The following is an 11,811-nucleotide window of genomic DNA, read 5'->3' on the forward strand; positions in this document are numbered from 1 at the left end:
CAATTCATGCAGAAGCCTTGCAAACCACATTTAGATGCAAAGCCTATGGAGACACCTCTGCTATATAGAAGCACTATGCTCATGACATGTTACAGAAGTATGGTATGACTGAATGCAAGCCTATGGAGACACCTCTTGATCAAAATGTCAAGCTGCAATTTGATGTTGGGAATGACAGAGAATGTGACAATGTATCAACAAATGGTGGGCAGCTTGATATACCTGACTATTACCCCTTATGTAATGGGGCTGATTAGTTAATTCATGCAGAAGCCTCGCAAACCAGATGGTGGGCAGCTTGATATACTTGACTATTACCCCTTATGCAATGGGGTTGATTAGTCCTTATGTAATGGGGCTGATTAGTTAATTCATGCAGAAGCCTCGCAAACCAGATGGTGGGCAGCTTGATATACTTGACTATTACCCCTTATGCAATGGGGTTGATTAGTCAATTCATGCAGAAGCCTCGCAAACCACATTTAGATGCAAAGCCTATGGAGACACCTCTTGATCAAAATGTCAAGCTGCAGATTGATGTTGGGAATGACAAAGAATGTGACAATGTATCAACAAATGGTGGGCAGCTTGATATACCTAACTATTACCCCTTATGTAATGGGGTTGATTAGTTAATTCATGCGGAAGCCTCGCAAACCAGATGGTGGGCAGCTTGATATACTTGACTATTACCCCTTATGCAATGGGGTTGATTAGTCAATTCATGCAGAAGCCTCGCAAACCACATTTAGATGCAGTCAAGAGGATCATGAGTTATGTAAAGGATACCACAGAATATGGGTTGTTTTATGCATGTGAAAAATCCATTGACTTGTCAAGGTTTACTTGTGCTAATTGGGCTGGTTGTGCTTATGATAAGATCAATTTGGATTGGGTAACAATATGATCAATTGACAGAATAAGAAATAGTCTACTATTACATTGTCTAGTATAGAAGCCAAGTACAAAGAAGCTGCCTTAGCAATTTGGTTAATGAAACTGTTGAAAGACTTAGGAATACAGTTGGAAAGCAGAGTAAGATTACATTATGATAACCTCAGCAATGCTATGTTGGCTAGCAATCCTGTCTACCATGCTAGGTCCAAACATATTGAGGTTCACTACCATTCCATCAGAGAAATGATTCTTACAGGGCAAATTGACTTGATTTATGTGAAGATTGAAGACCATGTAGCAGATATATTTACCAAGTCTCTTGGTAAAGAAAAGTTCATATACTTCAAACAGCCACTTGGAGTTTATCAGATGGTTTGAGCTTGAGAGAGAATGTTAGAATATCAAGTTCCCGTTACTCTTCAATCAATCTAGATACAGCTGCACACATGTGTGACATTCAATAAGCCAATGTAGCCATTGACTTAACCACAATTAGTCTTGGTTAGTCATACATATGTGTGTAAGTCTCTTTCAATTAGTATGATGGAAGAATAATGTAAGTCTCTTCCAACAAACACTTCCTAAGGAATCTACCCTACTATGGCTCATCCTTGATTAAGGACTTTGGACAAGGAGAGCTTTAAAATTTGAAAAAGTAATAGTAAATGTCATATATGTAAATTTGAATTGGAATTTATAACTCAAATCAATTTTTTTTAATGCAAGTTTGGAGCATGTTCAATAAAGAAGCCAAGCCCTCTCCTTTCTGCATGGAATAATTATGCAATTCTCTACTAATATTTGAAACTTAACTAGAGTTCACTTTCTCTAATTCTTAGTATCACCAAAATGCCACGTTGTCCTTAGTATGCACCACCTTAAATCAAATTTTTTTCTGCGAGTTTGGAGCTAACCATCATGGACTCATCATCCAATCAAAACAACAAATTAAACATTGTGTGAAGCAACATGAGAAATGGGAGACCTCCAAAAAAGCCAAGCTTGATGCCCTTACATCTAAGAAAGGCAAGCATAATACCCTCAAAAGAAAAAGAGCTTGGTGCCATTTTGACACTATTCAACTAGACGCACCACCTTAAATCAAAATTTTTCTGCAAGTTGTTAACCATCGTGGGCTCATCATCCAGACAAACAACAAATTGAACATTGTGCAAAGCAACATGAGAAATTGGAGATCTCCAAGAAAGCCAAGCTTGATGCCCTCGCATCTAAGAAAGGAAAAGCTTGATACCCTCAATTATGAAAAAGAGCTTGGTGCCATTTTGGACACTATTCAGCTAGACGCTATTAGAGTGGGAAATGGGCATACTCTATTCCTTAGTGCCATTTTGGACACTATTCTCCTTTGCCTACTACATACCCAACCTTGTATGGTTGATCTCTCCTTTGCCTACTACATACCCAACCTTGTATGGTTGATCTATGGAGCTTAGACCCCCTATATCTACTATACATGCATTACCATGTAACTTGCCATTTTAGCCATATGACTTTGTAAGAGGCACTTACCAAGTCATCCCAGTGAGTTCTATTCTTCTAAATTCTAGTCCCCCCTCTACAAATCCATGATGCCCCTACAAGTCCCTATTCTACCCTATTGGCTTACCCTTAAAGCCGTTCTTGGATCAATCTATCAATATTTTTTTCTCTTTAAGATTTGATATAATCTTAATGCTTTTTTCGCAACGAGAGGGAGAGAATGGCAGCATCTCTTAAGAGTTCGGAGGTGCATGTACTGTTGCAACGTCAGAAACCTTCTATCACTATGTAGTATAGGTATAGATACAATACAAATGCTGATAAGATCTTGATCCAAGCTCTATTTGAGGGTAGAGGACCTCGAAGGAGACATGTACGAAATTCTTGGCAAAACTCCAAGACTATATTTGAGGGTTCAAAAGGACAAGCCTCAAAGATCTATTTGAGGGTAGAGGCTCTCAAAAGGACAAGTCATGTACGAAGTTCTTGGCAAAACTCCAAGACTATCTAGGATGGGTATCCCATTTAACGGCAAAAATACGGCAATGAGGAAGATTGTCAGATAAAGAGAGTCACTGTGACCCAATTAATTTGTTTCCAATTACAATTAGCAATTGGATAAGGACATAAGCCTGCTACTCTGCGAAGTGCAAGCCAAACCAATTACAATTAGCAATTGGATAAGGACATAAGCCTGCTACTCTGCGAAGTGCAAGCCAAACAAATGTGTTGAGATTTAAACAAATTATAGAGCGTGAAGACGCAATTTCCAAACCATTTCACAGATTTTTTAGTGTTGATGCTTATGGAAATACGGCTTAGCACAGCTAATATGGCTTTTCCTGCCCTTTTGTAGAATAGCAGGGTTTTCTTTTACCCTTTGTTTAGGGTTGGTTACAACAGAGGTGTTGTATGTATATGTCGTGAACGATCTGATCTGGCTCTTCAAACGTAAAAATACCAAACTTGACCATAGTTTGTGGACGTAAAGACTCCGATGATCTTCTGGATGGCATTACACGAATCGTCACCTATGATGATGTAGAATTGCAGGTTTCCTGTAAGATGAATTGGGGGCAAGAGGGCTGACTGCTGCTGTTAATCCTGCATCAAAGAGCCCGTATGTTATATAAGGATAATATGTACGTACAATGATGCTATGTATGTGTGTGTAATGTAACTTGCCTCCATTGACCTCATAGACAGCCAAAGGATTCTTTGGCCTTGGCGACGGTGCTTTGGCATTTGGGCTGTCGACTGATATATTTGATGTGAGGGTCTTTAGTGCTGCCCTCTTGATGTCCTGAGGTGAAGGTTCCGAGAAATAGCTTTAGTAAGAAGAATGCTAATTAACGTAATCAATATATGGTTCCAGGTAAATTCACAACACAGACACAGTCAACTTACCGAGGGAACTTCACCTGGATGGATCGCTTTGATGTCCTTTTTGGCAGCCTCTTTGTTTTCCTTGCACATCATTGCAGCCTCCCTGCCCTTCTTGCACATCTGTTTAAGCTTCCTCAAGCTCATCAGAGTGTAATCAATTTCCTGCATCGATTTCTCCCTTACGAATCCAGCCATGATGGTGTCCACATGCGTAGAAACTGTGGACTTTGCACCACTTCCAGGTACTGTAAAAATGTTCTCATTTGCCTCACTTTCATAGCTCTCTGCAGCCACGGTTTTGACCTGTCTTTGTTTCGAATCAAACTCAGCAACGCGAGAAGATTCAAATGGACTAATTTCAGTTGCAGGCTTCAGAGACAATTGACCTTCCGAACTACCAGTGCTGCCAACATCCTCTCTAGCTCTGCTTTTCTCAACTAAACATTCAGTCAAGCACACCCCTGCTCGATCATCCACATAAGCTGATGAATTAAGACCATCATAAGCTAATGAATTAGAATCAACTGGGATTTCCACGGTTTCTGTACCATCAAGGGCATCATGAACTGAAGGACATGCTGCCTCCTCAGACCTGCGGACATCGTCATCCCTTCCCGTTTCATCTACATTAACCATGGCAGCCTTCAGATCCGTGCCCATTGATTTCTCCTCCTCTCCGCTCTCAGGGAAATCGTGGCAACCCAGGACTGCTTCACTGCTCAAATCCTCACAGCACAGTGTGTCCTTCGCTGTCGAGCTTTCTTCCTCATCATCCAGAGCTGATGTGTCCTTGTTCACCTTTCTGGTGAAAACTGCTGGACTGCAAGACTCCTCTTTTTCACAGATGCCATGATCCAGACATGGAGTTCCAGGCTGCTCCCTGTTCCCTTCCATATGTCTACCTCTAGCACAGTAATTTTCAGTCAAGCCTTCATCTGCGGTGATTAGACAATCCAAACCTCTTAGGCTGCGGTGTTCCTTCTCTCCGTCATTGGTTGCAGAGTTTCTGTTCTGATCTAGTGCAGGAGCTACAGGCTGTTCCATTATTTCACAGAAACCTCGTGTCAAGCGTCCATCCATGATATCTGAATTTTGATGCTCCGCTATTTCACAGAAACCTCCTGCCAAGCATCCATCCATGACATCAGCAATTCCTGAATTTTGAATGGTGGCTTCTTCCTTATCTCGCACACACATGTTCAGTTTACAATCCATTTGTTTATGTTCTGCTTCCATGACCCCAGTTTTAGGTTCTCTAAGCCCTTCAAACTGATTAGCTGACTGCCTGAATTGATCATTCTCACGTTTCCTTTCATCTGCTATCCCTGTGACTTTTCCTGTTCTTGACGCTGTAGGTAATGGTCCAGAATTTTCACCTGAATTGATTCTTATGAGGGTTATTGGTTCAGCTGTTTCAACATCATCTATAGATTTGAACTCGTTACTTTCTCTCTCCTCTCCTTTTACAGATGCTTCATCGCCTTCTAGATGGTTGCATTCAGATGTATCGACTTCACAGACTTTGTGACGAGCATTTACCTCTTCGGTTTCTTCATTCTTCTCCATTTGGTCTTCTAAACTGGATTTTTCCGCAGCTTTCAGTGAGATTGCATTATCTTCGAGATCCGAGAAACTGTATTCGGCTCTAGATGTATCAATTTCACAGACTTTGTTGGTAGGATTTACCTCCTCGGTTTCTTCATTCTTCTCCATCTGGTCTTCTAAAGTGGATGTTACCGCAGCTTCACAGACTTTGCTGGTAGGATTTACTTCCTCGGTTTCTTCATTTTTCTCCATCTGGTCTTCTAGAGTGGATTTTACCGCAGCTTCCAGTGACACTGAACTGCCTACTAGATCCGAGAGATTGCCTTCGGCTTTATCAAATCCACTACTTGAATTAGTGGATTTTGCTAAACCCTGTTCCTCCTGCATTTTGTCTTCTAAGCTGAATTTTTCCTCAGATCCCAGTGTTACTACCTTGCCTTCAGCAACTAGGATGTTGCCCTCAGCAGAATTGGCTTCTTTGATTACATCAGTACATTTGTTTTCTTCCTGGTTCTGCATTACTTCTTCCGATGGATCATGATTGTCCTCTAAGCTGAAATTTTCCTCAGATCCCAGTGATACTACATTGCCATCAGCAACCAAGATGTTGCCCTCAGATGAATTGGCTTCTTTGATTACATCAATAGATTTGTTTTCTTCATCGTTCTGCATTACTTCTTCCGATGGATCATGATTGTCTTCAAAGCTGAATTTTTCCTCAGATTCCAGTGGTGCTACTTTGCCATCAGCAACCAAGAGGTTGCCGTCAGCCAAATTAACTTCAGTAGTTACATCAGTAGATTTCTTTTCTTCCTCGTTCTGCATTGCTTCTTCCGGCGAATCATGATCGTCTGCTGAGGTGGATCTTTCGTCTAACACTTCATTTTCCTCTTCTGCATCGTTCATTTCTTTCCCGCTGCTGCCAAGATATGGCAAACCACTTTGAGACGTGTCTCTTCCTTCTGAGCTTCCAAGGACTACTGCACGTACAAAATAGACGCGTCAGAACAATTGATAGTTCACTGTAGTCTGCAATACGCGATACGTAAATGCCCCTAGTCAAATCATTTTAAACATCAAGTTTAGGCACGAAAATTTCTCATACCTTTTGATGTTTGAGCTTCCTCGGGCAATTCAGAAAGTTGACGATCTATATAATCTTCACCTTCCCTTTCGTCAGCAGTCCGCACAAACATGTCTTTTGTGCATTCAGCAGAAACCTTCTGTTCATCGACCATCGTAGCAGTCATTATCGCCTTAGATCTTCTGGTTTGCCTTCCGACAGTAGAATTCCGGAGACTCTCAGCCAATCGATCCTGAGTGATGGAACTAACTTTGCCTCTTGCAACAGTAGACCTTGTCCGAGACACGCTTCCTCCGACAGAAGGCGCTGTTCCATAATCTAATCGAGATGAAGCGTTCCTACGCACCCCTCTTGAGTCCAGCAGCTCTACTGTTGCTTCCATTCCAGCTGGATCCTTCTCCTTTTCAATCTCCGTACCTTTCTGCTCTGATTTTAGCGCCTTGGTGACAATAGCCTCTCTTGTAGGAGTATCGTCACCAATCGGGGCAAGCAAGCTTTCTCCGTCCTGCCCGGATGCATCAACAGGACCCTTCCTCGCGCCCTTTCTCGTAGAACTGCGGGGAATTACTTGACAAGTTTCCTCATTACTATCTTTTCTGTCTTTCAGCTTTCTGTTAGCAGCATTCACGTGTATCTTGTCGGCCTCGACCTTAACAGAAACCTTCCTTGTCATATTTTTGCTACTGCTCCTCTTCTCAGTGACAGGCGTTGTCAACCTGAGACTGCGCAAGCTTCTTCCGGCCTCCCGGACTTCCATAATGTCTTCTTCGGTTGTCTCCCTCTTGCTGCTCCTTGTTCTTCTCTCTCCAGTGGAAGACACCGGAGTAAATTTGACAGCAGAAGAGAAACTTGAAGCTTCCTTGAAGTTAACCGTATCGGAAAATGTAACTCTTCCCTTCTTCTTTCGCGCTTGAGCCTCCTGCTCTGGTTCTTCATTAGCTTCGCGATTATGAACTAAGTTATCATTAGACTGCTCTGACATGACCACTACTTGGTCGTCTACGCCGTGGACGCCAGCTACCTCTTTGGCATTTTCTTGCACATTGACAAGGCATTTAGCATCCTCCTTGGCATCATCCTGCACATTGAGCGGGCACTCAGCTTCCTCCTCGACATTCTTCTGCTCATGAACAAGGCATCCAGCTTCCTCTTCAAGGACAGTCGAACTTGCTTCAACTTCCACATGGAGACTTGAGCTTTCGTCAACACGCTTCGGGCTTCTTCCAGGAGACCGTACTTTGATCTTACCCCTTCTAAGCGGCACTCCCCCTACTCTGATCGTCTTGCCCGTTGTCCGCTTCACGGCACGTGTATGGCTGTGATCTGTGGAGGCAACCTGTTTGATCGGATCCTTTTTTGCTGACCTCTGGCTATCTAGCGCAGAAACCTCACGAGCTCTAGTTCGCCTGTCCGAGACAGCGGCCTCCTCCGTCTGGCTGTCTTGAGAAGCGACCTCGCGAGCTCTAGGTCGCCTGTCCGAGGCAATGGCCTCCTCTTTCTGGCTGTTTGGCGAAGCGATCTCGCAAGCTCTAGTGCGTCTCTCCGAGGGAGCGGCCTCGTCTTTCTGACGCACGGACTTTGCCAGATCCTTACTATCCACACTTGCGCTGCCTTTTACTTCCTTCATCACAGCGATGGAAGACGTTTCGCGGCTCCTGGTTGCCCGTTTTTCAGATTTCTTTGCACTTTCCTGATGAGAAAGTTGAAGTTGCAAAAGTAAGTCAGGTTTCTAGCATCAGACATCCGTGCAAAGCTCCAAAGCTACGGCTAACATCCACAAAATGAACAGAAAGCTGGATTACCTTGTTTAGTAGGGCCGAGAGTGCGTCCGCCATGTCTGCATTGGTCGAGTTGGCAGGAATGCCATGCTTCTTGCAGAGCGACTGGAGCTGCCGACGGGTGAGAGAGTGATAGTCCATGAATTGAAGAGAGCTGGTCACTTAGGGTTGGTCGGACACAGACACACGCACGACTCTCTCTCTCTCTCTCTCTCTCCCCCCCGCGCGCGCTAGCCTCTCCTCTCCCTCTTCCCTCTCTCCCTCTTCCCTTCCTAACCTGAAAAAAATTGCTAGTCGTAGGCGGCAGGCCTGCAGTTTAAAGCTTGCCATTCATTCGAGCTTGTACTTATCTAGCCGTTGGACAGACTTGAAGTTCAGAAAGACATTTCTAACGGCACTCAATCATTTGAACTCCCCAAGAGTGGTGCCACATGGAATACTTGCTAGACCTTCAGGAAGTCTAGCAAGTAGTGCCCACCAACATGCAAAGTAAAGGTGCAGTCCTGCCTATGTAAGTGAACTAGCAATGCAAGTATAGGTAGCCAGTGTTCCTTGCCCATGCACAAGTTAACATTAATTGGTAACAGCCCAAGGTAAGGGTGTGCGAGAGAGAGTTCTCAGAGGTTGCATAGCTTGAGGAACGCATGCTGCATCTATACATGCCAAATCCTCTAACATCACATATTGAAGACACTAGAAAGTTAAGGTAATATCCCCTCAAAAAATGAGAATATTCTGATGACTCTCGCAAGGACCCCCAATCATAAACGCAAGTCCTTAGTCATGTTAAAACACTATGACGTGCTCCCATAAACTTCTACCACATGGGCTCACATGTCAATAGGCATGTGAGTGTCCCACCTCTAATCCACACCATCAAGATTGCTATGTTAACTCATTAAATTGATAAAAGATAGATAAAAGAGCTCATGACAAACATACTACTTTGTTGTCGTCATGGTAGTCCTTAAACTAGTCACTCTTTATAAGCTTTGGCTAGGCTTATCTTTTTAAAAACTTCAATATTGATAATTGACCCATTTAAGCAAAGCTCATTACATGCAATTTCATATAAGACTCTGTACAACTCAATGAGCATTTATGATGGTATCAGGCACACATCTATGATACTCAATACGGCATATTTTCAAACAGAATAAGAAGATTGGGAGAGATTAGTTAGAAGGCTCAAAAAACAACCACAAAGTGGTGAATGCTTCAAGCATTGAGGTATATAAGTGTGATACAATGTGTACTAGTGGATAATTGCCATAATCCTAATAATATAGTGCATGTAACTTGCCCCATTCTCTATGTGGATATTTGTATAAAGCTTTGAAGTCCTTTATGAGATTGATCTGACATTCAAAATAATGCTACATGTTTATGGTGATACCTAGCATTGATGTATGCAGCCAAATATTCTTATGGCATGATTTGGCACCACTTGAGCTTTGGATACTTGTTTCAGTGATTACTCACTCACAAGTTTAAGATTTATTGAATATTTTGCTCTCGAATGCATCTTTAATGTGCTTGGGCTTACAAGATGCTTTGATGTATATGCCATGAGCTTGGTTTGCTCACTTATCATTCCAGATTCGCTTCCAATGGAATATGCTTGTATCTACTTTGCAAAGCTTGGTTCTTTAAGACAGTGGAATGTTCTTGATTTATATCTATGCTCTCATGTATGCTACTCGATGCAATTAGTTCCACTTGTGTATTGCTTTGATTCTATATGCTTTGGACACTAGCAGTTACCTCTATCAATAGTTTGTAAGTGATATATACATGCATATTGGTTATGTAGTAAGTGTGATTGCTCTTTACTCATCAGTATGTTGTGTGTTGGAAAATCTCTACAACAATTGCTCGAGACCTTTTACATGCATAATGTATATGCTTATGGGATGTGTTGTCTTCTAACACTTTGAGTTCATGACATTCTTTGGTACCAGTAGCCTATGCCTATTCATTGCTAGTTGCATTCTTTCTATCCCAGTTCCTATATCTGGATATCCCTACTTGTGGAAGCTTGCTATCTTATATATTTGTCCACTTTGGATTGATATACACTACTGTATTTTTTACATCAATGTTGTAATTACTGTTTTGAGCATTCTTTTGGAGGGCAGACACTTTATTTTGGCAATTTGTTGATTGCAGTTTGTGGACAACTATGACCTCATTCTTTTTCCCCTTTTGTTTATCCTTTGGATCAATTTTGGAGCTATTTTGTTATAATTATAGCAGCCCATACTCTTGTCACCTGCAATCTTTTGCATTCACTATGGTAGATACTTCTTATGCATAATCCAATAGTGCTATTTTCAACATTGAAAATCTTATCAGCAACAACTTCTAATATATGGAAGATGCAAATATGGCAAGTATCGATACACAAGAAGTAGGTTAGGCCATTGAATACCAAGGGCAAGCTAGAAGGTTGGGATAGAGATGACGACTGGGATGAGCTTGATGAGCTATACAAGTTCACTATCATACTGTCTTTGTCTAAGCGTGTGTATTTCAATGTTATATCTACTGAGTGTTGAGATATCGAGCTCCACTCGTGATATGCCAGGGTGACCGTTGTGCATTTATGTCACCGACTTGTCAGTTGCAGATGCGGTTGGTACACCGCCCATGAATAATAGCTAGATGACAGCTATCCTTATCTACTCTAGTTCATGGCTCAGTTAGTATGCCACCTTAGTTAGTTGAGTTTGGCTTGAGACCCATATATAGGGTTCTTCTATTTCTTTGTATGAGAGTTCTTTTTGGCTTACACAACTAAGAAGAGGAAAACTGTTTTCAGCCTCCACCTTTGTGTGTATTCCCCCATTGTGCAAGCAAGAAAGCTACAAGTGAGACTCCTTCCTTCTCTCCCACAATCTTGACATGGTATCAGAGCCTTGTTCATGGTAAGGAGCTTAAGAAAGCAAGCCAAGTTCGCAGTGTTCTGTGAAGCAAGAGGGCAGTATATGTTGCGGGAAAGGGCTTTAGCCCTTGGCGACCCTGTTTTTTTTTATTTGAGGCCATTTCGAGGCCTGTTTTGGAGGCGGAAGTTTTCTGCACGCACTCAGAAAAAGACCCAGTTTTATGCTGTGCGACCACTGTTCTACAGGTCGGTGAAAAGTTACTATAGAAATTGCATCGTATGCCTGTGCGTAGAGACATTGGAAGTTATAGAAAACAGGACTCCCACTGCAGCAATACATGGGGTGACTCCAGAGGAGAGGTATACTGGTAGGAAACCAGATATTTCTCATTTGAAATTTTTTGGTTGCATTGCCTATGTTCATGTGCCAGATGAGTTGAGATCCAAGTTGGATCCAAAAGCTGAGAAGTGCATCTTTATTGGTTACTCTTTGCAGGCAGAAAGAGTCTAGATACTATAACCCTTCTACTCGTAAGTTTACAGTGAGCAGAGATGTTTTTGATGAGATGAGTAGCTGGTATAAACCAGTAAATGTGATTGATAATGTAGATGCACAAAATGGTAATGCTGCACAGAATTCACAGCAGCAGTCACAAGATATCAGTGGACCTGGAGCGTCCTCTAGCAGTGGTTCACATTCTTCGCCATGGACAAGCAGATTGAGATCAAGAGAATCT

General features: G+C 42.2%; 1 protein-coding gene across 3 annotated transcripts; it reads right to left on the reverse strand.

The window, feature by feature from the left end:
• Window positions 1-2,873: 2,873 nt before the first annotated feature.
• Window positions 2,874-8,512, reverse strand: LOC148028913 (uncharacterized). 3 transcript variants are annotated; one of them, XM_087687680.1, is made up of 5 exons: window positions 8,215-8,512; window positions 6,434-8,102; window positions 3,819-6,308; window positions 3,583-3,700; window positions 2,874-3,501 (listed from the first exon to the last, which is right to left on the reverse strand). In XM_087687680.1, exons 1-4 carry the CDS (start codon window positions 8,329-8,331, stop codon window positions 3,594-3,596), a joined length of 4,383 nt encoding a protein of 1,460 aa, XP_087543806.1. In that variant the 5' UTR covers window positions 8,332-8,512; the 3' UTR covers window positions 2,874-3,501; window positions 3,583-3,593. The 3 variants fall into 3 exon arrangements, with proteins under 3 accessions (XP_087543806.1, XP_087543805.1, XP_087543804.1); XM_087687679.1 differs by having other exon boundaries at window positions 2,875-3,501; window positions 3,805-6,305; window positions 8,215-8,511; XM_087687678.1 differs by having other exon boundaries at window positions 2,876-3,501; window positions 3,805-6,308; window positions 8,215-8,510.
• Window positions 8,513-11,811: the final 3,299 nt, after the last annotated feature.

The sequence above is a fragment of the Lygodium microphyllum genome, chromosome 11, assembly GCF_053477565.2.
Source record: "Lygodium microphyllum isolate KBCC chromosome 11, Lygodium_microphyllum_v1.1.10, whole genome shotgun sequence".
NCBI classification, from domain to species: Eukaryota; Viridiplantae; Streptophyta; class Polypodiopsida; order Schizaeales; family Lygodiaceae; genus Lygodium; species Lygodium microphyllum.